The sequence below is a fragment of the Phyllobates terribilis genome, unplaced genomic scaffold (assembly GCF_046119375.1).
Source record: "Phyllobates terribilis strain yellow unplaced genomic scaffold, ASM4611937v1 Scaffold_4__5_contigs__length_816908805, whole genome shotgun sequence".
Classification (NCBI taxonomy): Eukaryota; Metazoa; Chordata; class Amphibia; order Anura; family Dendrobatidae; genus Phyllobates; species Phyllobates terribilis.
Window position 1 is genome coordinate 325,498,676 of NW_027362764.1, and position 27,090 is coordinate 325,525,765.

At 42.7% G+C, this 27,090-nt stretch overlaps 1 protein-coding gene and 1 long non-coding RNA gene across 8 annotated transcripts in view; one reads left to right on the forward strand and one right to left on the reverse strand.

Annotated features, from left to right (window-relative positions):
* The window catches only part of LOC141265383 (triple functional domain protein-like), a 1,868,493-nt gene that overhangs the window by 318,927 nt on the left and 1,522,476 nt on the right, over positions 1 to 27,090 (reverse strand). For all 7 annotated transcript variants that reach the window (XM_073678400.1, XM_073678401.1, XM_073678399.1 and 4 more), the window contains 3 exons: positions 24,046 to 24,112; positions 16,175 to 16,278; positions 4,370 to 4,439 (listed from right to left, as the gene is read on the reverse strand). In XM_073678400.1, coding sequence (XP_073534501.1) covers positions 4,370 to 4,439; positions 16,175 to 16,278; positions 24,046 to 24,112 — 241 coding nt within the window. The remainder of the gene's footprint in view (positions 1 to 4,369; positions 4,440 to 16,174; positions 16,279 to 24,045; positions 24,113 to 27,090) is intronic.
* Positions 1 to 27,090, forward strand: part of LOC141265384 (uncharacterized) — a 147,222-nt gene that overhangs the window by 7,024 nt on the left and 113,108 nt on the right. The window lies entirely within an intron of this gene.

The window sequence follows — 27,090 nt, forward strand, 5'->3', positions numbered from 1 at the left end:
TGTTGGTATTTGTCCCTTGTATGTGATATTATTGGTCAATTTAAAAAATGGATATGACACATTACACTTAAAGAAAAATAAATAAAAATATACCTAAAAAGAGTATTGGATATTTTAAGAGCGGCTTAAAAAATCTTTTGGCCAAAACAAAAGCTGCTTGCTATGTATGTGATATGGTGTTTGATGGGAACTTTTAATGTGTGATTAATGAGGACGTGGAGCTGAAGTGTTTTTTCAAGTGGATGGCAGTACTGTGGAAGGTCAGAATGGTGGAGGCAGAGCTAGGGTGGAGCCTGGGTGGAGTCTCAAGGGGGCCCGAAAATGTTGCCAGTAAGAGGCCCTGAAATTCCTACTGGCAGCCCTGTGTGCAGCTCCTATAAGAGCTGCACGCATAGAGCTGTGTACAAGCTCAATAGTAAGTATATGGGTCTTGACTCTCACAGAGCTGTGTACGGACATACAGACTTGCTTGTAAGTCCGTACAACATGCTATGCAGGAGTTGTGCACTTTAGAGTGGTGTTTTAACTCATCGTTCATGAATCTCACGACTGGGTCCCCCACTGATCAGCAACACTATGAGGCACCTATACTATATAAGTTGTTTAATACTAAAAGTATAGGCATAAGAAAGGCCCATGAAAAGAGTATAAAATATTTTTTATTCTTAAACAATATACACAGATATATAGATATAAGATACATAAATACAAGGTGCTGCTATAAAATGCAATAAGATATAGAGGGAAAAACCCAACTAATTCAGAACAAGCCGTACTATTGTAATATAGAGGATAGTGAATCCATTATAGTATGTGGGGATAAGCCCTTCCCGTGGGTTAAACAATTGTCCAACTAGTACTAATGATAATACCGTATGACACTTACATGAAGATAGACGAAACGTACATTGGAGCGCCACGGACGCTACATCTGCCCAAAACTTTTCACATGTAAGTGCCATTATCATTAGTACTAGTTTGACAATCTTTGTAACCATTGGGGAAGAGCTTGTCAACACATGCTTCAAGATATTCATTGTCCTCTATCTTACAACAGTACGGTTTGCACTGAATTAGTAGGGTTTTTCACTGTAAATGACCCCACATTTTATAGCAGCACTTTGTTTTTATGTATCTTATATCTACATATTTACAGTTGTGCTTAAATTTTACATACCCCGGCAGAATTTTTCCTTGCTTGGCCTTGTTTCAGAGAATATGAATGATAACAAAAAAACTTTTCTCCACTCATGGTTATTGGTTGGGTGAAGGCATTTATTGTCAAACTACTGGGTTTCCTTTTTTTAAATCTTAATGACAACCAAAAACATCCAAATAACCCTGATTAAAAGTTCACATACCCTGGTGATTTTGGCCTGATAAGCTCAGAATTTGACACAAATGGGTTTGAATGTCTACTAAAGGTAACATCCTCACCTGTGACCTGTTTACTTGTAATCAGTGTGTGTGCATAAAAGCTGAGTGAGTTTCTGGGATCCAGACAGACTCTTGCATCTTTCATCCAGCCACTGACGTTTCTGGATTATGAGTTATTGGGATAGCAAAAGAATTGTCAATGGATCTATGGGAAAAGGTAGTTGAACTGTATAACACAGGAAAGGGATACAAAAAGATATCCAAGGAATTGATAATGCCAGTCAGCAGCATTCAAACTGTGATTAACAAATGGAAAATCAGGGGCTCTGTAAAAACCACGGTCAGGTAGACCAACAAAAATTTTGGCCACAACTGCCAAGAAAATTGTTCGGGATGTAAAGAAAAACCCACAAATAGCATCAGCTGAAATTCAGGACTCTTTGAAAACTAGCAGTGTGGCTGTTTCAAGATGCACAATAAGGAGGCACTTGAAGAAAAATGGGCTGCATGATCGAAGAAAGCCATTTCTGCGCAAATGCCACAAAGTATCTCGCCTACAATACGCCAAACAGCACAGAGACAGGCCTCAAAACTTCTGGAACAAGGTAATTTGGAGTGATGAGACCAAAACTGAACTTTTTGGCCACAACGATAAACGTTACATTTGGAGACAGGTCAAAAAGGCCTATGATGAAAGGAACACCATTCCTACTGTAAAGCACGGAGGTGGATCGTTGATGTTTTGAGGATGTGTGAGCTACAAAGGCACAGGAAACTTGATACAAGTTGAAGGAAAGATGAATGCAGCACGTTATCAGCAAATACTGGAGGCAAATTTGCACTCATCAGCCTGGAAGCTGCGCATGGGACGTACTTGGACGTTCCAACATGACAATGATCCAAAACATAAGGCCAAATCGACCTGTCATTGGCTACAGCAGAACAAAGTGAAGGTTCTGGAGTGGCCATCTCAGTCTCCTGACCTCAATATCATTGAGCCACTCTGGGGAGATCTCAAGCACGCAGTTCATGCTAGACAGCCCAGGAATTTACAGGAACTGGATGCTTTTGCCAAGAAGAATGGGCAGCTTTAACATCTGAGAAAATAAAGAAACTCATCCACAAATACCACAAAAGACTTCAAGCTGTCATTGATGTTAAAGGGGGCAATACACGGTATTAAGAACTGGGGTATGTGATCTTTTGGTCAGGGTCATTTGGATGTTTTTGGTTGTCATTAATATTTAAAAAGAGAAAACACAGTAGTTTGACAATAAATGGCTTCACCCAACCAATAACTATGAGTGGAGAAAAAGTTTTTTTGTTATCATTCATATTCTCTGAAACAAGGCCAAGAAAGCAAAAATTCAGCCGGGGTATGTAAACGTTTGAACACAACTGTATGGGGCCCATACTGTGTAGAGCTATATATGGAGCCCATACTGTGTAGAGCTATATATGGAGCCTATACTGAATAGAGCTATATATGGGGTCCGGACTGTATGGATCTATATATGGGGCCCATAATTCTGTATGGAGCATTATATGGGGCTCATAATTCTGTATGGAGCATTATATGGGGCTCATTGTTTTGTATGGAGTATTATATGGGGTCCATAATTCTGTATGGAGCATTATATTGGGTCCATTATTCTGTATGGAGCATTATATGGGGTCCATTATTCTGTATGGAGCAATATATGGGGCTCATTATACTGTATGGAGGACTATACTGTCCGGTCTGCACTGTGGGCTGCGAGGATTCACCAATTTCTGAGCTATTGTAGAATTTACTATAAATATCACTCATGTAATGTAAGAAGTAAGTGAAATCTTTGACATTGTACTATACCTATATTTCTCTGCCTTATCTGTGCATCATGTATCATGGTATGTATTAAAAGGGTGCACTAAGACTCTTTCGCTTGGGGCCCACAAAAAGCTGGAGCCGGCCCTGGAGAAATAAATGGTAAATGGGCGTGGACTGGGGTGTGTCTGGGGCGTGGTCAAAATCTGCCACGGCTACACGCGCCGCGTGAGATGTCCTTCTTTCCCTTCTTTCAAAGTTGGGAGGTATGCATGCTATTTGGGTGTCAGTGTTTACTGTAGTTCTGTTATTGTACTCGTGAACCAGCAGGTTCAGAATGAAAAGAAATCCTTCAACAGGGGAGTATGTGTGGAAAAGCAGTTATACAGCACAAGAAAATGAATATATAGTAATTGATGATATGACAATTCCTATACTGAACATGGGGCTATAGTCTATGGACGTCCTGGCTGGAGCGGTGCTGTGACAACCCTGACTATATTCCCTATAAACAAAGCTTTACATGTGCACTTGTGCGTTCTTCATCCTCTCTGCTCCCAGGTCACAAACAACAGGGTGTAAATTAACGGAGTTTGATGATCATCATCTCTGTGTGGGAGGCAGTAAGGTCACTCCAAGGTGAGCCTGGATCACTCAGGAGGAGGAAATGTATGCAATGTGGAGTCAGAAATGAACCCCCAGAGCCCGTACCTCAGATAGCTCTTCTTCACTCCTCCTGACTCCACATGCTGTAAAGTTGCTATTTCTGCTGAGACTTCCTGATCAGAGAAAGGTGAAGGAGCAGAGTGAGGAGCGAAAGACCACAGGACACTGAACGTCACTGCGTCCCCAGCAGGTGAATGACCACACACCATAGGAGGTCAGAGAAGTATAACTGTGGTGTGGTGCAGCAGTAAGGATAGTAATGCCCTGATGGTGGCCCTGTGTCCACTTACACATCAGAACAGTGTTTTACCTGATCTGTGAGGGTCTCATAACCCAGACGCCCACTGATCAGCACTACTATGAGACGCCAATAATATATAAAAAGTTTCTCAAAATGTTAGTTACATTTTATGCCTGCAACCACTCCACTTTGTCTTGTGTTTGTATTGAAATATTCCCCTTTACATGTTTAATGACAAATGTTACAGTGATATGGTTGTAATGATGGTATACACTTACGTGTTTCACAATCAAAGGTGCTAGCCTCTCTGGCTCTCCCAAGCACTTGTCTAGTTCTCCCATAAAGAACCTGCAGGCAAGAAATGATACAACATTACAAGCTTTTAATAAGCCCTTATTAACATAAATACAAAGTATACTGCCTACAATACAATGATATTATGTACAAGAATTCATGTTTTCAAAAGTAAGTACAGTAATAACTAGTTAATTTTGATTATTCTCCACACATCAAAAGTGATTTTTTTTCTCTTGAATTTGGAGAAAGCACTTGTCATACTAATTGTTCTGAGGTATCTTGCTGTTTTATTGGTTTACTTCAAACAGCGGAAAGTTTGCAAATTTTTATAATAAACCTAATTTACAATTCAGTAATTCTGATTGAAACTTTATCACTCTCTGAGAAGGAGAATATTTAAATTTTTACTAAAAATATAGAATAGGATCCTTCGCAAGAAAAAAAACTTACAAACACTAAGAACAAGCATTGGCTAAGCGTATCTTGTATATCAAGCTAATAACACTGAGTAAATTGTTGCACAACCACCACACCTTTTTTTTACTACGTAATCTTGAAAATTAAAGCTGCTCTGTGATTGGTGATTGCTATAGGCAACAAAGACAGGTTTTTTTGTAAATCAATTTTCATGAATCTCCCCCTTAGCATTTAGTTCTTGTCTGCAAGTTTTTCATATATTTACAATAAGAAAAAAAATATTTAAATACACACAATACAATTCTATTATGCATCATATTATTCTTACGTTGTGTACTATAATGCTCAAATATTTTTATAATAATTCTATTTTGTTTCATAACTAAATATACTCCTCAACATTGAAATTGCAACACCGAGTAGGAAAATTCGTGGAATTATGGAAATCACAGGATGCATAGATATGCTAATGATCTTCAAATGACTAAAACCTGGAAACAATACATTTAAAACCATCTTGATATATTCAGTATTGAGTATGAGCTCCACACACAGAAATACAAGCACTTATATGCCTTGGCATTGTATCAATAAGGTTATTAACCCATTCATGACATTTGACGTAACTGTATGTCATAGTCAGAAAGAGGATCTTCTCTCAATGATGTACAGTTACATCATGAGAGACTCAAATCACCATGTCTGAATACAGTGAAAGAGTGAAGGTGCCTGCTATCTCTGACAGAACGGCACCTGAACTCATTGCCACAGGAAGTTTTGTCGCTACTATAATGGCTGTGATTGGAAATTCAATTCTGAACAGTCAATCACAGCAATTTCAATGTTTCGGCAAATTAAAATGCCTGAAACAATAATGTCCAACTTTGATTGGTGCTCAATGATGTCCAACTTTGATTGGTGCTATAAAAGGATTGATCTTAGGCTAGTGCTAGAATACGACAGCATCAGCACCCTCAGCACTCATTGGTGTGATCAGGCGATTACATGATCAAGAGAGCAGTCTGACCTCTCAATGACTGCTCTACACCACCCTCATTCCATTTTGGAGAAATTTGTAGAGCGGTCATTGTGTTGTTATGCTGCTCATTTGTTGGGACTTGTGGTGCCACAGACTGTTTCATCAGTTCTGCTGAAGACTTGACTGAAAACTTGAACTGAAGATAGAAGTTTCAGACCTGTTCCTGTCTCCTGCTTTTTTCTATTCCATTCTAATCACTCTCCTCTCTCCTTTCCCCCATTGTCCCTCCTTTCCCCCATTGCATCCTCCCCCTAACTCCTTCCCCAACCTCCTTTCTGCCACCAAGCACTGATCAGTACTTGATCACTCAATTTTTGGTATATTTTTTTCTTTTGCACCACCTTCATGTATGCGCCCTGCAGCTGCTGAGCGCTGATAAGTGACGCACATCACTGATTGGCATCCGCGCTAACTTTTGACTTAGGATTTTGGCTTTTTCCTGTCCAGCTCTTTTTACCTGTTTTACACCACCACCATGTGTACATCCTGTAGCCACTTAGTGCTGATCAGTGACACCCATCACTGATTGGCATCCTGTCAGGTTTTTTTTCAAAAGGTGTTAAAAAATAAATAAATAAAATAAAATAAAAATTTAGAATAGCTGATTGGACTAGCTAAAGGGACAGTGTAATCTACAGTACAAATATACCGTAGCAAATATCTTATACTACAGTATTTGTTACTAAAATATATTTACAGTTAGCATCAGAAAGTTGCGAGCATTCAGTAATTTTTTTAACTGACGTCCATTTAGTAATTGTAAAGTATGTTACTGAATGTTACTGTAAATTATTGTAGTAATTATACTACATTTTTTTCCACTAATATATAGAATCCCAATTAGTGTCAAATAGCTGTGGGCGCTTGTAATTTTTTTTAATGAAGTCCGTTTAGTAACTGTAGCTTCAGAATTTTAGGGGAAAAGTTTTGTAGTAATTATACTACAAGTTTTTTCTACTAATATATAGAATAATAATAGGGCCACGGCCCCACTATCACTATTTGGTCAGTATTTTTTCTCAGGAGTGGGAGCCAAAACCAGGAGTGGAACAATCAGAGAAAAGGTATAAAAAAAAACAAGTCTACAATTCTTCACTTATCACCCACTCCTGGTTTTGGCTCCCACTCCTGAGAAAAAATACTGACCGAATACTGATAGTGGGGCCATGGCATAAGAGTCAGATAGTTATGGGTGCTCATTAATTTTTTCCCCTCACCCATGACAGCACACCTTGAGAGGGATCCGCCCCATCAAGGACAGGAAACCGTCTGAAATAAAAGGGCAGTACCTCTTCCTCACTTCAGTTGGTTTCCTGTCCTTGATGGGAACCTGTCTGGAAAGAAGATGCAAAGCTTACTTGGGTCTTTTCCGGTGTGGAAGAACGCTGCGCCACACTCCCCCTGCCGTATAGTTGGCCGCATTCCGGAGCGGCAACTTCCGGGTGTGACGCGCCTGAGCTTCCATAGCACCTCAGCATTTCCACAGGCTGGTTGCCTCCATGCCATGCTGCATTGATGCAGTAATTGATGCTAAAGGAGCCCGACCAAGTATTGAGTGCATTTATGGAACATACACACGTGGTCAAAATTGTTGGTACCCCTCGTTTAATGAAAGAAAAACCCACAATGGTCACAGAAATAACTTGAATCTGACAAAAGTAATAATAGATTAAAAATCTATGAAAATGAACAAATGAAAGTCAGACATTGCTTTTCAACCCTGCTTCCACAGAATTTAAAAAAAACTCCTGAACTAGGCCTGGACAGAAATGATGGTACTCTTAACTTAATATTTTGTTGAACAACCTTTTGAGGCAATCACTGCAATCAAACAATTCCTGTAACTGTCAATGAGACTTCTGCACCTCTCGACAGGTATTTTGGCCCACTCCTCATGAGCAAACTGCTCCAGTTGTCTCATGTTTGAAGGTTGCCTTTTCCAGACGGCATGTTTCAGCTCTTTCCAAAGATGCTCAATAGGATTTAGGTCAGGGCTCATAGAAGGCCACTTCAGAATAGTCCAGTGTTTTCCTCTTAGCCATTCTTGGGTGTTTTTAGCTTGGTGTTTTGGGTCATTATCCTGTTGCAAGACCCATGACCTGCGACTGAGAACAAGCTTTCTGACACTGGGCAGCACATTTCTCTCTAGAATCCCTTGTTAATCTTGAGATTTCATTGTACCCTGCACAGATTCAAGACACTCTGTGCCAGATGCAACAAAGCAGCTACAGAACATAATAGAGCCTCCTACATGTTTCACAGTAGGGACAGTGTTCTTTTCTTGATATTATTGTCTCATCTGTCCATAGGACATTCTCCCAGAAGCATTGTGGCTGGTTAACATGTAGTTTTTCAAATTCCAGTCTGCCTTTTTCATGATTTTTTTCAACAATGGTGTTCTCCTTGGTCGTTTCCCATGAAGTCCACTTTGGATCAAACAACGACAGATGGTGCGATCTGAAACTGATGTTCCTTGAGCTTGAAGTTCACCTTTAATCTCTTTAGAAGTTATCCTGGGCTCTTTTGTTACCATTCGTTACCTAGTCACCTGGGCATTCTTACCCTTCTTTTCCCTCAACCACCTCAAAGGGGCATGGTCTGACATGAGCTTAAACTTCCGGCCTAATAGGTAATATCTCAGTTTATCTGCGGCCCATTTTATGGCTAAACACTCTTTTTCCACTATCGCGTAGTTCTTCTTGCAGGATGAGAGCTTCCGGCTCAGATAGAGAATGGGATGTTCTCCCATTGATCTCCTGAGAGAGCACGGCTCCTAGGCCAACTTCTGAAGCATCTGTGTGGACCACAAACTCCTTCTCAAAGTCTAGTGTGACCAGGACCGGCTGCTTGCACAGTGCCAGCTTCAGTTGTTGGAAAGCCGTCTCCGTTTCATCCATCCATTTCACCATTTTTGATCTGGTGCCTTTGAGGAGATCCGTAAGTGGAACGGCCATCATGGCAAAATTTGGGATAAACAGCCGGTAATATCCCACCATTTCCAGGAACGTTCTCACTTGCTTTTTGGAGAGCGGTTGTGGCCAGTTCTGGATTGCTTCCAGTTTATTAACTTGTGGCTTTATCTCGCCATTCAAGACGACATAGCCCAAGTACTTAGCTTCTTCCTTTCCAACAGCACATTTTTTAGGATTTATTGTAAATCCCGCCTTCCTTAGAACACCCAGAATCGCCTGTACCTTAGGTAGATGACTAGCCAAGTCTGGGCTAAAGATCACAATGTCGTCAAAGTAGGCTGCGGCATACTTATGTGGGGCTAGGATCCGATCCATAGCCCTCTGGAAGGTGGCTGGGGCCCCCTGCAGTCCAAACGGCATCCGAGTGTATTGAAAACACCCATCAGGTTGCAAGAAAGCCGTCTTCTCCTTGGCCGTCTGAGACATGGGGATCTGCCAGTAGCCCTTCGTCAGGTCAATGGTGGTGATATATCTCACCGGTCCAAGCCTCTCGATGAGTTTGTCGACGCCGGGCATCGGGTATGCATCACACTTGGACACCTCATTCAGTCGGCGATAGTCGTTACAAAACCTCCACTCCCCATTAGGTTTTGGCACGAGGATTATGGAACTCGACCATCCACTTTTCGACTCCTCTATCACCCCGAAGTCTAGCATCCTTATCACCTCGGTTGCAATCACCTTTTGGCATGCTTCAGGAATCCTGTAGGGTTTCAGGTTCACTCGTATATGCAGCTCCATTAGCACGTCATGCTCTACCACCTGAGTACGCAACTCAGAGAACAGGTCCCTATTCCACTGTAGCAGTTCTCTACATTGCTGCTTCTGGGCTTGCGATAGAGTCTCTGCTATCGTGACCTCTTCCACCTTGCCTCCGGGAGCAGGTCCAAGGCAAGGAGCTTCCCCAGGTTCCCAATCTCGCCACGGCTTGAGCAGGTTCACATGGTATACTTGATGCGGCTTTCTTCGGCCAGGCTGGTTGGCTTTATAATTAACTTCGCTGATTTTCTCCACCACATCGTACGGGCCTTGCCATTTGGCCAGGAACTTGGTCTCAACGGTAGGGATTAGGACCAAAACACGGTCCCCAGGCTGGAACTGCCTCGGCCTTGCTGATCGGTTATAAACCTTTGCCTGCACCTGGAGGAGATGTACCTTCACGATAGGCATCACTCTTTCCTGCATCTGAGCACCATGTTTAATGATGCTCTGGTCTGGTGTAACCTCGGCTTCCCAGGTTTCCTTAGCGATATCCAGGAGCCCTCGCAGAAGTCATCAATACAGTAATTCAAAAGGGGAAAAACCGGTGGAGGCTTGCAGAATCTCCCTTATCGAGAAGTGCAGGAATGGCAGCAGGTAATCCCAGTCACATCCATCCTTTTCTATGACCTTCTTGAGCATCGCTTTTAGGCTGTGTGCCCACTATGCATTTTCCAAGCGTTTATGCTGCGGAATTTCCGCAGCATAAATGCTTGGGAAACGCTTGGTAATCCGCCCCCCATGGTCCCCAATGACAAGCTGCAATGTCAATGCCCATGCTGCGGATTTTTCCGCAGCGTTTATGCTGTGCTCAAAAATAATGTCACGCTGTCTCTGTATACTGGAGGTAGGGGGCCTAAGCTGACCCTAAGCTGGGGCCCTGACTAATCCCTCAACCTGGAGGTACTGTTAAAGGTACAGAGGTCCAGGCCGCCAGCGTAACCCCTACCTCCTGAAGATCCCTGCACCTCAGTAATCTAGTCCTGAGAAGGACCCCGATCACAACCAAAGGGAACAAGAAATAATATGCCCAAACACAGTATTTAGACGAACGAGACAGTACAAGGGAAAAACCAAAACCACCTTGCATACAAACAACTTCTCAACTACAACAGAGGGAAAACCAACGGGAAAGGAGATAAATGATAAAGCGAGGAAAGGGAAAAAACACTTCCAAATACACTTATCTCAGCAACTCCAAACACCACGATCCGCTCTGTCAGTCTGAATGAAATGCTTTCACCGACACCTCCCAAACAGACCAGCAGGTATATGAAGGAGTCTCACTACAGAAGTATTGATTGCAGCTGGGCGAGGCTGGACCTCATCTAGCCCAGAGAGAGAGAGAGAATTAACTCCCTCACTGCCGAGAAACACAAAGCACCAACAAGTCAGCTGCGAGAAGTCAGGCTGTGTACTCGTGACGATCTTCGTGGCAACACACCCGTGACAAATACGCAGCATGTCCATTAATTTTGCAGACACGCAGTGTAATCGCCGCCATTGTCTTGCATTGAAACGCATATTATCCGTGTCAGTACATTTGTACACACGGATATTATGCGTTTCTATGTGCGGATGGTACCCAAGTCTGGAGGAGAGGAGACTCTCATCCAGACCTGGGTACCATAGAAACTGTAAAAATAAGAATTTAAAATAAAAAATAAAGCTTATACTCACCTTCTGGTGTCCTCCTGGTGTTTTGTCCGCTCCGTCCGGTCTCTTGCAATGCTTGCGCTGTTGTGAAGGACCTGTCATGATGTCACTGAGTCATGTGACCCATCACATGACTCAATGACGTCACCGGGAGGACAAAGGAAGGTGAATAAAAGCTTTATTTTTTTATTTTTTACCATTTTTATTCTTTTTTTTTAACTAACTTGGTCATACTACTATAAATCCATGCCGGTTGCATGGATTTATATAGTGTGAACAAGTAGTCAAGCACTTTTCCAAGTGATGTTAAAATCGCTTGGAAAAGAGCTTGATAACTCGCATGCAGAAATGCATGCAAAGACGCTTGACAAACGCTTCTACCTGGCGGGAAAAACGCATGTAAAAAACGCATGCGTTTTTCCTGCCAGGGAGAAGCGTAAAAAATATTAAGCATTTCTGCATCGTGGGCACATAGCCTTAGGGTTTTATTAAAGCGCTCTACTAGGCCATCTATCTGCGGATGATAAACGGAGGTTCGCAGCTGGGAAATATGGAGGAACCTACACAGCTCCTTTATTACCTTGCTCATGAACGGGGTCCCTTGATCAGTTAGTATCTCCTTTGGCAGACCGGTCCTGGCAAATATATGGACAATTTCCCTGGCTATGCACTTACTGGATGAGTTCCTTAGCGGTACCGTTTCTGGATACTGAGTCGCATAGTCCATGACCACCAGAATGTATTGGTGGTCCTGGGCTGATTTGACTAAGGGCCCCACTAGGTCCATAGCAATTCTCTCAAAGGGAACCTCTATCACTGGTAGTGGAACTAAGGGACTACGGAAATGGGAGGTGGGTGTGGTTATCTGGCAGGTGAGGCAGGACCTACAATAATCTAAGATTTCCCTGTAACACCCTGGCCAATAGAACCTCCTCATTATTCTCTCCTGGGTTTTCTCAACCCCTAGGTGTACCCCCAGAATATGTGAGTGGGCCATGTCTAACACCCCCCAACGGTATGGCCCTGGAACCAACAGCTGTTCCACTATCTCTTCACTTTTCAGTTTAGTCACCCGGTATAATAGCTTCCCCTGAACTGCAAAGTGCGGATACCTGATGTCCGTCCCCGGCTCTTGAGCAACACCATTACAAACAGTAAAATTGTCTCACGCCCCTTTCAAGGTTAAATCCCAAACTTGAGCTGACCCAAAGTTCTCTCCGGGCACCTCTAATTCAGGTAGGTCGGCCACCTCGGTCACAGTCTCTTCCTCATCGCCGGCAAGGACACACAGTGGGAACTCATCCACTTCCGATGTCGACTGGGGTATTTCTCTTGGTTCGTGGGTTTTGCCCACATGACTCAGTCTGGATCCCTTCCCCCACAAGTCCCAGAACAAGGGAAAATCGCGCCCCAATATGACAGGATTTATCAGGTCCTTGACCACCCCAACCTCGTGGGATTGGGCGCCACAGTCTGTTCTGACTCTCACACTGGCCACCAGGTAATTCTTGGCGTCCCCATGTATGCAGCGGACGCCAACAGTTTTGGTAGGGATCAGCTGGTGGGGAAGGCTGGCACTAATTAGGGTCACCAGACTCCCAGAATCCAATAGTCCAAGCACTCTTACTCCATTAATGGAAACGGCACACGCCTGCGGCCTCTCGCCGGGTTAACCATCCACACTGCAGGCAGGATAGGCATAATATGAACACCGTCTGCCTAGGCTGCAGTCCATGGGCTCAGGGGACATATGACACCGGGCGGCTGCCAGGGTTGTGACACCGCCAACAAACGACATCCCTCACAGAAGTCTTTTCAGCACCTTCAGAGGAAGTGGGACACCCCCCAGTTGTGGCTCTGAACCCCTTCTGTGGTGAACCCACCCCCTTTTGGGTATCCCAGTATGGGAAGTGACGGTACCCGGTTTCCCGAGGGATTTCTGAACGACCTGGTACCTCTCTACTAGGCCAAACAGGTCGTCTGCATTCTGGGGATCGCCTTGGGCAACCCAAGTCTGTACCAAGTTAGGAAGCGAGTGTATGAACCTATCAATCACCACCCGCTCGATCTGGGCAGGAGTGGAAGACTCTGGCTGTAACCACTGCTGAACGAGATGCAGCAGGTCAAAAATCTGCGACCGAGGGGGTATGTCGCCAGCATACGCCCAGTGGTGGACTCGTTGGGCTCTCATTGCCATATTCATATCCAGGCGTGCCAAGATTTCTGTCTTTAGTTTGGCATATTCTTTGGCATCCTGCAGTTCTCAGTCATATTACGCCTTTTGGGGTTCACCCGACAAATATGGAGCCAGAACCTCTGCCCACTGTTCTGGTGGAAGTCTCTCTCATTCTGCAACCCGTTCAAAAACAGTCAGAAATGTCTCCATATTATCCCTTGAGGTCATCTTTTGCATGGCTTGCCTTACCGTTTTCCGGACGTATGACCATCACCTGGAGTTGGGGGAGGGGTTGCCGGCCTCCCACAAACCACCCCCTGCAAGTAGCTCAATCTACTGCTGCTGTCGGTACTGGTCTAGTTAATGCTGCTGCTGTTGACGGAACTGGTGTTGTTGCTGCTGCTGTTGTTGAAACTGTTGCATCAGTAGTTTATTTGTCTCCTGCTGGCTCTGCAGGTGCTGCTGCATTCTTTGCTGGTGTTGTGTTTGCTGCGCCTGCAACAAATGTTTAAGCAGATCCTCCATTTTGTCCGGCATCACTTGCTGGCCTACGGCCGCCTTCACCCAGGACATGCAGCGCTTCTTTCAACAGTCACACGCATTCGCTGGGAATGCTGACCCCACTTCTAACACCAACTGTAGTAGATCTGCCCACTCGGCTGCGCATGGAGGTAAACGCGGAACACTGTCTCTTTAAATTTTCACTTGGTTTATTGTGCGGCATAAACCAATGCAAAGTTCATGAAAATAAACATAGCCAATCTGGCATAATGGCAAAACAAAGTAAGAAAATGTCCAGCAAAAGTCCTTGCACCGGCCGGCATCCGGTCACTCAGGATTAGCAACAACACACGGTTCAGGTAAGCACAACCAAACATGAGCTCCTCACTCTGGAGCTGATCTCCAGGTACTGAACTCCTCTTGAGTCAAAAGGCTGTTTTTTTTATAGCCCCTAAACCACACCCTGGAGAGGAGATAGGGTGGATAGCTTCCCACCCGGCACTTAGCTATCCACCTGTAAAGCATGCCCTTGTAACTCTGGATATTAACGTGCAGGAGAAAACTCAATGTTTTACATGACTGAAGCAAAAAGTCTCAGAGACAAGTATCTCCCCTCCAGTATTCTGCCAGTGACCTTGTCACAATATATACACATATATATTTGAGATAGTATTCAGGGAGTGCGGGCAAAGCAATTAATTGCCCTTTGTGAATATCAAGATTTGAACTTTTGTTTTTGGAAATAAAAAAACCTGAAACCTAACCGAGTCTTACAGTAGAGTTGGTGCAAAAAGATTCAGACAACCCAATCCATTGGTCACAGTAATCGGTGGCCGTAGGACAGGAGCCATGACAGTAGCCTTTTACCTGGCCTGTTGAGTCCGATGGGCCACATTGTGCAAATCGATTCGTACCAACATCATCTTACAGTAATATAGTTCAATTGTTTCAACAGTTATTAGGTTTCATCATTTCCTCAGTAATTCGAACCTCCCTCTTCAGACTCCAAGAATTTTCTCGTGCTACGCCAGTTTTCTGGAATGCGCTACCCCAGACTAACTGAAAAATACCTAGCTCCCACATTTTTAAGCGTGTTTAAAAACACATCTCTTTAGACAGGTCTATCACCTCACTTCACTAATCTAACTCTTCCTTGTTCCCTTATTTGTAATTTTTCATCCCTCCTATTCATCTGTCTCCACCTCGTCCATGTACCCAGTAGCACTTGGTAACTGTACTTAGACTAGCTGATGGCGGTTCATGCAGCTTATTTGAAAACCCCTGTTATATTAATTGCTGGACCGTACATGACAAGCTCTTTTTACCTACTGTGTCCTCTATTCACTTTATTTAGATTGCAAGCTTGCGAGCAGGGCCCTCACTCCTCCTGTAACTGTTGAGCTATGTGTTACTTTGAAATATCTTTATTGTTTATACATGTCCCTGCTTAATTGTAAAGTGCTGCAGAATATATTGCACCATATAAATCAAATTGTTATCATCATTTCAATGCATACCAGTGAGTGTTAAAATCAATTAACATGGGTTAAAAGCTTGCAACATTTTTTTTCAGTATGGCAAGGCTTAAAATATGTTTGCGGTCTACTCATATTGGTGCTCAGAATTCAGATTTTGCTTTTTTTAATGGACCAGGAAAACTGGACTTCTTCAAAAAAACGGATCAACTCCATGTTAAAGCAATGTGGTTGGCATGTCTGGTATTTTAATGAAAAAAAAGCACAACATGTTCCACTTTCTCTTTTGCTAAGGAAGATGGAATTTGTGAGGAAGCTTCTTGGTGTGGGTACCAGAAAACGTGTAAACCTGGATGTGGCAAATACTTTGTTAACACCACAATCTTAAGGTATGTTCACCAGTGGTGTTTTTGCAGCATACAATATATTTTTGACGCATTTTTTGCAGCATTTTTACTTCAGTTTTTCACTCATTCATTTGCATTGGTTAAAAGCGTTGCAAAACTGCTGAAAGAATTGACATTCTGCATCTTGGTAAAAAGACACACTGGGCTCAAAATATGAAAAGAGAAAAAAAACAGAATGTGCATTAGATTTCAGAAATCTCATTGATTATGCTGGTATTGTAAACCACTACATATTTTGCGCACCAAATGTGTTATGTAAAAAATGCAGCAGGAACGCTACATATGAACATAACCTTACTTTGTAAACCTGATATTCGTTATTAATATGGAAATGGTGACACTAAGTAATAAAACATACACACATATATTTATATATGTACATACTCTCTGTGCCAGTCATAAATTTGATGGATATTTCCAAAAATAATTTTATCCTTTCCTTTCATGTCATCCGGAACACCATCCTCCTTCATGAGTGCCATATATCCCTGTAACGGAATAAAAACAAAATAAGTTTTAGCTTTTTTTAACCTGCAATTACTGAACCATAATGCCTCGAAGATACAACTAGCAATTTTGAAGATTCCCCAAAACCGAGCTTAGGCATGATAATAAAAAAAATATATAAATAAATAAATAATAACAATAAAAAATTATATATATTATAAGGTGGCTGCCGGACAGGTCCTTGAGGGGAGATATGTATCATCGATGTTGGTAGCTTGTGATATATGCCCAGGAAAGCATACTCCAGTACGTATAGTGCTGAGAGAGTTATTAGGGTGTATCAGGGCCAGGTTTTATGAGCAGTCAAAGAGATGGGTGGGAGTGGCTGCTCACATATCCCCACCCTCGGGGCGTGGTTTGGCACATAAAATGGAGAACAAATGTCTCAGTGTCTGGGTATGTGTTGATCTCCAGTGTGTTGGCCTTTGCTAAGAACTTAAGAACTGGACACTAATCCAAGCGGGTAAACCTGCAATTTGTGCCGGAAAAGGCTGTCTTTTGTTTCATTTCCTGAGCGGTTTATGCAGTCTTAATAAACCAGCCTGGACAGTCTAATGAAACTGCTTCCTGTGCCTACCTCAACTGCAATCAAGTGAGTCAAAACCCTACAATTGGTGATAGATACATGGGCATGAATCCCGAGGGGCAGTGTGACTGCTGCAGAGATATCGCATGTCCTGGGTGAAAGAGACTGCAGGAGCAATATCCGACAACATGGAGGAGTTGATAAAGCAACTGGTGCAGGCTAATCTCCAGTAGCAATGGATATGGCAGCAGCAGCAGATGCAGCAACAGCACAAGCAGCAGATGGAACTCCTAGCTGAGGCGATCTGTGGCAGGGCAATCGATCCACCCCCAAATCAAGATGTTAACTCACACGTGAGGAAGACGTTAAGAAGAGCCTTACAAAAGGTGACATACATATATGACACTCCATAAAAGTACAGAATACAAACTACCTAGTTAGCATTTAAGGGTCAGCTCCAAGCTGCCAACTTTTAAAATACCGGAATAATGCCCAGTGCTATCACCATTAAATTACTGTGCTGTACTATTTAGCACCAAATAAAGTGAGTGTTACAGTGTAGGTTCTATTTCTATAAGTACTATTTCACCTTCCAGTACAAAATGCCATACGTAACAAGAGAAGGGGGCCACCTAAATTATACTGGGGGAAAAACCCCTCTATTATCAACATGTACCCTTTACACTATATACCTAAACATTCACATTGAAACAGATAATATCAGGACATGTGAATTTTACCTGAAGTCATGGTGATAACTTGTGAGGCAACAGACGAGTCGATGCATCCTACACCCTGATGCATTTCACTGCTTCCTGCAGTTTCATCAGGAGGTTACTACAAGCTAAACCAGCACCGTTTATATACCCGTAAAATGATAATCTTTCCCATGTGTGAAACGCTAAGCACGCCCAGATGCATCTCCTGTCCAATGACAAGCAATATTGTGTGTATACTCATGCCTCTCTTCCCACTCATAGATGCGCCAATGTCTGTCTCATGGCGCGACCCCGCCATGTTGCTCCATCACTAAGCGACGCTGGCGCTCCATGTCGGTATCATCAGGTCACGGGCGCAGGTCACATGACCCGCACTGTGATGCTGATAATGCCAGACATCCATGGAGCACCGCCCCGCCGTGACTGAACAGCGCATGCGTGGTATGCGCCAAACATAACACCAGACCGTGACTCTATGGCACTATAGATAAATATGCTAAGTTTCAGTCCCAGCAGTACCACACATGCGCTATATGTGCCAAAGGTACCACCAAGCTGTAACTCCCTTGAACACAAGGTATCTAACTATATCTCGGTCCAGGTGGCCTACTATGGAATCAAAGGGACAGCTTGAATTCACACCTAACCATCTAAAAAAACGCAGATGTATATATATCAAGTAAGGTACCCAGATAAAGCGTATCATTATATTTTAACAGTGATTTACATCAATACATGAAACCCACATATATATCATGTCCCATACTAGAGAATACATTGTGTCGCTCATGCCTGAATCAGGGCAAAGATAGATCAAGGTAAAAGAAAGGGGAGGGAAGATTACTATCCCTCTACCAAAATACCATGCAGGTTCATAAATAAATGGGATCATTGCCATCACTATTAGCCCTAAACTCTCACATGAGACACATACATTGTATACATATATCCATATAGATGAAACTAGATGTACACTGGGAAAATAAATCCAGGGCAGGGTATGGGACGTATAGATCTCATATGTAGCCCAATCTATACACAAACATACACATTATATAAAGCTAACCATAACCAGTCCACTATGGGTAGCTTTATATAATGCTGGAAGTGTCCAGGGGAAACTTAGCTGGAGATGTCCAGGGGATACTTTGGAACCGCTCAACTCAGGGACTTAACTCAAAAATGAGTGTTTGATGATGTCTGTACTTAATGGTGTTGCTCAAGACCCTGGGACTGACACCCAATATCCGTATTTTGCAATGAATGGGGAGTTACTATATCGGGTCACCAAGCTGAGAGGGAAGGTAATCGAGCAGTTACTGGTTCTAGGGTCATACAGACGCAGGGTGTAAGACATGATCCATACACATGTGTTAGGTGGTCATCTGGGGGTAGAAAAAACCCAGGAACGGATCCTCCAGAGATTCTATTGGCCTGGTTGTCACTGGGAAATCGTGAACTATTGTAGGTCCTGTCTCACCTGCCAGCTGACCTCCCCGGTGGTTTACTTCCGTAGCCCCTTAGTGCCGTTGCCCATCATTGAGGTGTCATTTGACCGCATAGCTATGGATCTAGTGCGACCCCACGTCAAGTCCGACTGAGGACATCAGTATATCGTGGTGGTACTGGACTATGCTACATGGTATCCGGAGGCCATACCACTATGAAACTCATCTGCCAAGTGTATAGTCCAGGAGTTGGTCCATATCTATTCAAGAACGGGGTTACGTAAGGAGATCCTAAGATGATCAAAGATGATGAGGGAGTTGTGCAAAACCCTGAAAATCACACAACTTCGGACCTCAGTCTACCATCTACAGACGGACGGCTTGGGGGAAAGGTTTAGTAAAACCTTGAAGGCCATGTTGATAAAGGTCGTAGAGAAGGATGGCCAATACTGGGACTGTCTACTGCCATACCTTCTGTTCCCGATCAGAGAAGTCCCATAGGCCCCTACTGGATTCTCCCCTTTTGAACTGTTGTATGGTCGACACCCCCGTGGACTCCTGGACGTAGCGAAGGAGACATGGAAGGCGGAGTCTACACCCTACAGACGTGTAATCGAACATGTGGCCCATATGCAAGAGAGGATTGCAGAGAAGACGCCCATTGTGCAAGAACACCTCATCAAAGTACAAGAGGCACAGTCGAGGTTGTACAATAGATCAGGGAGGGTGACACACTTCAACCCTGGGGATCAAGTACTGGTGCTGGTACCTACGGCGGAAAGCAAATTGCTTGCCAAGTGGCAGGGCCCCTATGAAGTAGTTGAAAAGCTTGGAAACGTCAACTATAAAGTCCACCAACCAGGGAGAAGGAAGCCTTAGCACGTGTAGCACGTCAACTTGATTAAGCCATGGCGAGATAGGGAGCCCGCGAAAGCTCCATGTTTGGTGGCTAAGTCTGAAGCCTACCTGAAACAGGTCAAGGTGGCAGAGTCGCTGTCATGTGCCCAAAAGCAACAGTGCAGAGACTTATTACATAAGAACAGAGACCTGTTATCAGAACTACTGTGTTGTAATCAGATCATAGAGCATGATGTTCTTACGGAGCCTCGTGTCCGGGTAAACTTGAAGCCATATCGGATTCCCGAAGTCTGCTGAGAGGAGATCTCGAAAGAGGTGAAATGGATGCTGAGCCTGGGAGTCACTGAACAGTCCAAGAGTGGCTGGTCCAGTCCCATAGTATTAGTGCTGAAACCAGATGGAGAATGGCAGTTTTGCAATGACTATAGGAAGCTGAGTGAGGTCTCTAAGTTCGATTTGTACCCAATGCCTCGTGTCAATGAATTGCTTGAAAGACTAGGGCCGGCTCAGTACATTATCACCCTTGACCTCACAAAATGGTATTGGCAAGTTCCCATGTCCCAAGATGCTAAGGAGAAGACTGCCTTTCTCAATGCCAGATGGATGCTTCCAGTACAGAGGGATGCCATTTGGGTTACCAGCAGCATCAGCCACCTTCCAGAGAGCCATGGACTGGATCCTAACTTTCCATAAGAGGTACGCAGCGGCCTACCTGGATGATATCGTGATCTTCAGCCAGAATTGGGGAATGAGCAAAGTCCATGCGATACTTGAGGCTCTACGGAAGGCGGGGTTTTCCATAAACATGAAGAAATGTGCCATGGGAATGGAGGAAGCTAAATACTTGGGCTATGTTGTAGGCAGGGACGAAATAAAGCCCCAAATAAATAAAGTTCTCAAAGAAGCAGGTTACACCATTCCTGAGCATTGAGGGCTATTACTGCTGGTTTATTTCTAAATTTGCCATGATAACCGCCCCTCTGATGAACTTCCTTAAAGGGACAAAGTCAGCTATGGCTAAGTGGTCTCCTGAAGCTGAGACAGCGTTACAGGCTCCAGGAACTGAAGCTAGTCCTTGTAAACAGCCAGTGTTGGTGGCACCGGATTTCTCTAAGGAGTTTGTGGTCCAGACGAACGCATCAGATGTAGGGCTGGGCACTGTCTTATCACAAGAGGTGAATGGAGAACAGCACCCCATAATGTATCTAAGTTGGAAGCTGTGAGAAGAATTACTCCATAGTGGAGAAGGAGTGTTTGACCATCAAGTGGGTGTTGGACATTCTAAAGTACTACCTCTTCGGCAAGAAGTTCAGGCTAGTGTCAGACCATGTCCATACATAACTAACGAATAAAGTAGCACTCTGCAACGCTAAGTATGCAAACATGAAATATATGAAATTTTAACTGCACTTCGGCTCTAGAAAATAGAAATAACTGAGAAATCTTAGCGCATAAATTAGCCAATTCATGTATACCTGGCAGCCACGATAAGGTGTTTCTCATTGCCAGGAACCTACCTAATGTGAATCCTTTCTTAGAGACTAAAGTCTGCATGTGTTTGGGAAGGTAAAATCCTGCTATAATTAAAATTGCCTATGGCCCCGCTGAGGTGGATGAGGGAGAAGAAGAAAAACAATGTTCAAGTGAACAGGTGGTTCCTAGCCCTTCAGCATTTTACCTTCCATGTAGAGCATAGACCTGGGACTCTGCATGGAAATGATGATGCTCTGACGAAAGTCCACTGTTTGATGGCATTAGGTGCCAAGCTTGGGCAGAGGAGGTATGTAAGATGGCCGCCAGACAGCTGTCACAGGTGTCAGGGTTGACAGTCATACGGTGTCCGGTAGAAGGATGCTGAGTTTGGCCTTACAAACATCTCACTGATCCTTTTAGGATTCCTCTCTCTTTAGGACCCAGCGGTGATCCTCACTTTGCTTGGGGATTATACCTTTCCCTTTAGGACCCTGATGTATCCTCACCTGCCTGCTGTTGATCTGCACTTCCTTGCTGTTCCTTAAATACACTCAGATCCTCAGAGAGTTGCTGGTTATAGCGTGTAATTACCTTGGAGTTCCTTTGTAGATTGTTGCCAGGCTTTCTCCAGTGTCATCTTGTAGCTAAGTGTATTCCCCTATTTGTTTCCCCTGTGTGTACTTTAGTTTGTAGTGGGGCTGACTTAGTGCTCACCCCTCCCGCTACCTACCTAGGGCCTAGCCTTAGGGTCAGCTAGGGCCAGGTTTCCTGCTCGGCAATAGGTGCAGAACCTATTTTGGGGCTACAGGAGTCAATTTTCTCATTGGATCTATTTAGGGATCTCCACTCTCCCTTTCCCTAGTTGTATGGCTCCCTGTCCTTTTCCTGCAGTTATACGCTGGGTTTTCCCCATATCTAGAGTGACAACAAGTCCTTGTGGGGAGATATGTATCATTGAGATTGGTAGCTTTCATGATGTAAGCCCGGGAAAGCATGCTCCAGCACGTATAGTGCTGAGAAAGTTAATAGGGCGTATCAGTGCTACGTTTTACGAGCAGTCAAAGAGATGGGTGGGAGTGGATGCTCACATATCCTCACCCCAGGGGCATGGTTTGGCAGAGAAAATGGAGACCAAATGTCTCAATGTCTGGGTCTGGAGATGTGTAGATCTGTCACCTCACAACCTGAAATTTCACTGTTTTTTTGAGGGTTTGCAGCAGTTTATGTACTCTTATGAAGACTAGGAGACCCGTAATTATACAATAGACTGGGTATACAATTCCCAGTATTATGTAATAAAAATGTCAAAGAAAAAACTCTTTAAAAGTATTTTAAGAAAATATATATTAAAAAATAAAAGATAAAAATTTAAATCACCTCAATTTCTGAATGCAAATATCAAAATCTAATAGATGAAAAAAAAATATATAACATATTTTCTATTAGCCACATGTTTATTTCTCTGAGCCAGTAAAATCAAAAAATATTTATTCCATTCCAAATTTAAAAATGTATCATATGGGAAATGCCAAAGAAAATGAAAATCAAAATGGAGATTACGGTATGTGTTTTGGTCACAACACCTCCCACTCAAGAAAAAGCTGAATAAAAAGATAAAAAAAAGTCATATGGGCCCCAAAAGGGGTACATCAAATAACTCTAGTGACCAAAAATCTAAAAATATGACGTCTCTCAAAATATCGAACTAAGCCAGATTTTGTCAGGTCTTTTTTTAAGTAGCAAAAAGAAAAATTCCTTCCATAAATTTGGCATCACCACAGCCATAGTAGACTAGTAGAACAAAGTTATGGTATTTTTAAGCGTGAGGTGAACATAAAAAAAAAAGAAAATGCCAAAAACTATGTCATTGCATTTTTTTACTTTACCGCACGTAGAATCTTTTCCTGTTTTCAAAGGTAAGGTAAAATAAATGATGTTTATTCAAAATGTCAACTCATCCTGCAAAATATATGGCTATATTTACAGAAACATAAAGTGACGGCTCTTAGAATAAGGGTAGAAACATGAGAAAATGCAACTGAATCTCCATGTCTTTAAAAGGGTTGTCCAATATTCGAACAACCCCGTCTCAATCAGCATGTTTGCACCAGCAAAATAACACCACTTATACTCCCCTTCAGTTCCATTGCTGTTCCAGCAGTGTCAGCACTTGCTCACCGGGGGCTCACATGAGATTGTTTAAACCATTTGAGATCTGTTCCCAATCAGCACTGGCGTCTCTGTTCCTGTCTTCGGACGAATCAGATGTCAAGAGGAAGTCAGAGCCTACACCTCTTCATTAATCAGGAGTGTTGCATTAATGGCACCCCTCTGTGTTCACATCACCACAAATCCTACTCCAGTCCCTACTGGCATAAGATTTATGGCTTATTGAACACTGCCATTCATCATGAATTTGACAAGCAGCAGGCGCCATGCACAGTCCCACCTCAGCTCCACCCACTTTGTCAGAACTGAGAAAAATGCTGTAAATGTCAAAAGTTCCAAAATTGAACCGCAGCCTCAAGTTGCACCAAAATTTTGTGACTTTTCAAAGCTCTTTATGGTAGATTCTGACGTAACAGCTTGGATTAACAGGGCTCATGTGTGTTGCTGAAGTATTTTTTCTTATGCACTCATATTTGCATGCTTAGCTTCAAAAAAGGTAATCTGGATTCAAAAACACATCAAGAATGTGAAATATCAATTGTGCTTCTTCATTACCTCAACCACATAACCAAGGTCCTTCACATAATCCTGTTCTGTATCAAGTAATTCCTGTAACACATAACTGAGAGCAAAGGAATTGATGTTAACAATATTCAAAAATTCACAAACGCATAAATACTTAAAATGTAAAAAAACAAACAAATAAAAAATCCACATACAGAAAATGTTGTTTAAGTTAATTAATGGTTGCAATAGACAATATCTACGAAATCAATTGAATTTCAGGATTTGACAAAAGACAGTTTCCATAACCTATGAATAATACCTGATGACTAGAGCTTACACTGCAGTAAACAAATTTGTGCTGCTCACATGGGCAGTGAAAGACATTCATTTATTAGTAAATTATACAGGTAATAGGGTGAGACCTGAGACGTCACAGTGCAGCAGCCGCGGAGGATTCAGGAACTGCTGCGGAGGCATGGGGAGAGGTAAGTATTGTGCCGGGTGCCAGGGCCCTGAGCAAGCGGGGGAGAGCAGGCGCTGATGGTGAGGTGCCCCCCGCCTGCTCAGGGCCCCGGCATTTGCCCGGGTGCGCCAGGAGCTGACGCCGGCCCTGGTGTTCGGCGTGCGTCCCTGCTTCACCCCTGCCCCATGGTGGGTACGCCCATGTCTGCAGTACTGCATATAGGGTGGGTGTTGTATTGTATTGAAGGTTGCAGAGATTGATAGGGGCATTTAAGTGGTTAAAATGCAGCGATTGGGGTTACCTAAGATCGCTACTGTCAGAAGATAGGTGTTGGATGTTTAAGATATTAAAGGGGTTTTCAGCCTTATGATGTTCATAACCTCATGACACCACAGCTCTGTAAACTATTTAGTGGTCGTTCTTAGGTGATGAAACTCAGCTACTATTCACGTACATAGGATCTGAGCTACAGTACCCAAGAACAGTCATTACAGAGTAAAAGAAGCTGTGCTTTTCTGACTCTACACACAGTGTACATGTGGCCATATTTGGAAATGCAAACAGCTGACTGGTTGGTGGGGCCACTTTATTCCTCCTGGCAGCCTCCGTTTTTCAGTGAAAGAGGCGGTGGCTTAAAGCACACCCCAGCACATTGACTGACAACTGCCTCCCCATGATATGTTGCAGAGACGGCTGTCAGTCAATGTCAAGGGGCTGGCTCACAGCTGCCGCTTATTATATACTGAGCAAAGACTGAAGCTGTGCTGGTAACATGATTGAAAAAAGGGGACGGCTGGGAAAAATAAAGTTTATTTCCTCCAGGTAGCTGGAGTTTCAGTGTAGCATCAGCAAAACTTTACAACAGATTAATCCCATATCTGCAGGTTAATAGTGTTTCCCTATTCCCTTTAAGTGCTTTCGGCACATGGAAACTCTTCTGAAACCTGGGACAGCAGAGGCTTTGGAAGAATTTCCTTATGCCAAAAGCACTTGGGCCTCATTTGCATATCCATTCAAACACTGATATCTCAGTAACCGAAGAAAGTTTACATTTTAACAGCTCTCATCTCTTAACAAATCTCATACCATTAGGCAATTTCACTGAACAAATGTTAAAGACTAAATCTACAGACTTTCCTTGAGTAAGACATTTCCGCTACACCCTAATTCAATAATCACACCAGAGGACATAGAAGCTTGATAATAATATAAAAACTATTACATTTCAAAACTGAGACGGATGAATGCTGAAGCCACTCTCACAGCGTGACCCCCTGCTGAAGCATCACTGAAATGCACATTGGTTCATTGGTGGGTGAGCCCCAATACACTTTGTTGATTATCTGTCCCGATTATTACTTTTACAACTGCACTTTACATATTTTTTTATTTTTATTCCTTTGGACTTTAATAGTGTTGGCACGTTAACCTATATTTTTATGCCATGCTTACATCTACTGTGTAATCATTCATGTGCCTGTTCATCTTGTAATTGTGCCCTTGTGTATGCCTACCATTCATACTTTGTAATTTACCATAATCTTTCATATACTTACCTTTGATAGCCATCAACGTGCACACACTTTTCGCTTGTTTCCATTTTACATTATCTTCATCTTTTAGGCTAATTTTCTCCCTCTAAGGCTCACCCACTTTACATATTTGTGTCTGTTACGTTAGATATTTATTTTCCCTTCCACCTGTATGCAGCTTGGAGTTACAATCTCTTATCTTTCTAATTCAGATAGATAATAGGCTGCAGCGTTTTCCCATAAATATAATTTTGCAGCCTACTAAATTTCTCCAGCAATACCACATACACACTTCCAACCTGATCTTTTGTTAGAATTCTCACGATTGTCACGTGGTTATTGAGGGTCAGTGAACAAAAAGGCAATAACACAACTTCCATATGTAAAAGCGTGCTGACACTTGTAGGTGTAGTAAATACATTTTCAAACATGAGACAGAGAGACTTACGAAATTTAACAGTTCATTATAAACCCTCCTGACTAAAGTTTTGGGGGTTATATAATGTGTAACCAAAAAAAAAAGTTTACAGGTTTTGTTTAATATACAATACAGGCAATCTGTTTACAGATACTACTGAGAATTATACTGTTGCAATTTACACATTAAGATTTAAAGGAGTTTAAATATATTTCTTTATGAAGAAAATTGAATTTTAGACATTTTATTAATTCCTCCTTCTATTATAATAGGCAATGGTGATTAAGGTATTTATAATTTTTTTTTTTATTGTAACGATAGTGCCCTATAGTTAATAATAATGCCTGTCTCATTGCAATTTGTATATAACTGGTAGTCCAGCATGAGAACTAAACCTTTATTTTTCTACCACTGTAGCTGCACTCAGCTGTAAAAATATAGTACTAAATCCCAGCCGTCTCTCTTTAATAGAGCAGTAAAAACAAGATTGTCTTTCTGGCTCTATAGAAGCTAAGGAATCTAATTTCACTACAGTATATGACTATCATGCCAATTTTACTGCATTTTCTCAGCAATCTGTCTTTTGACATATTTGCCACAAAAAGCAGTAAACTAGATTCCACCATCCTCCGCAGCTCTGAGTATAGTATCCTCGTTTATACTGCACTACACGGTGTTCC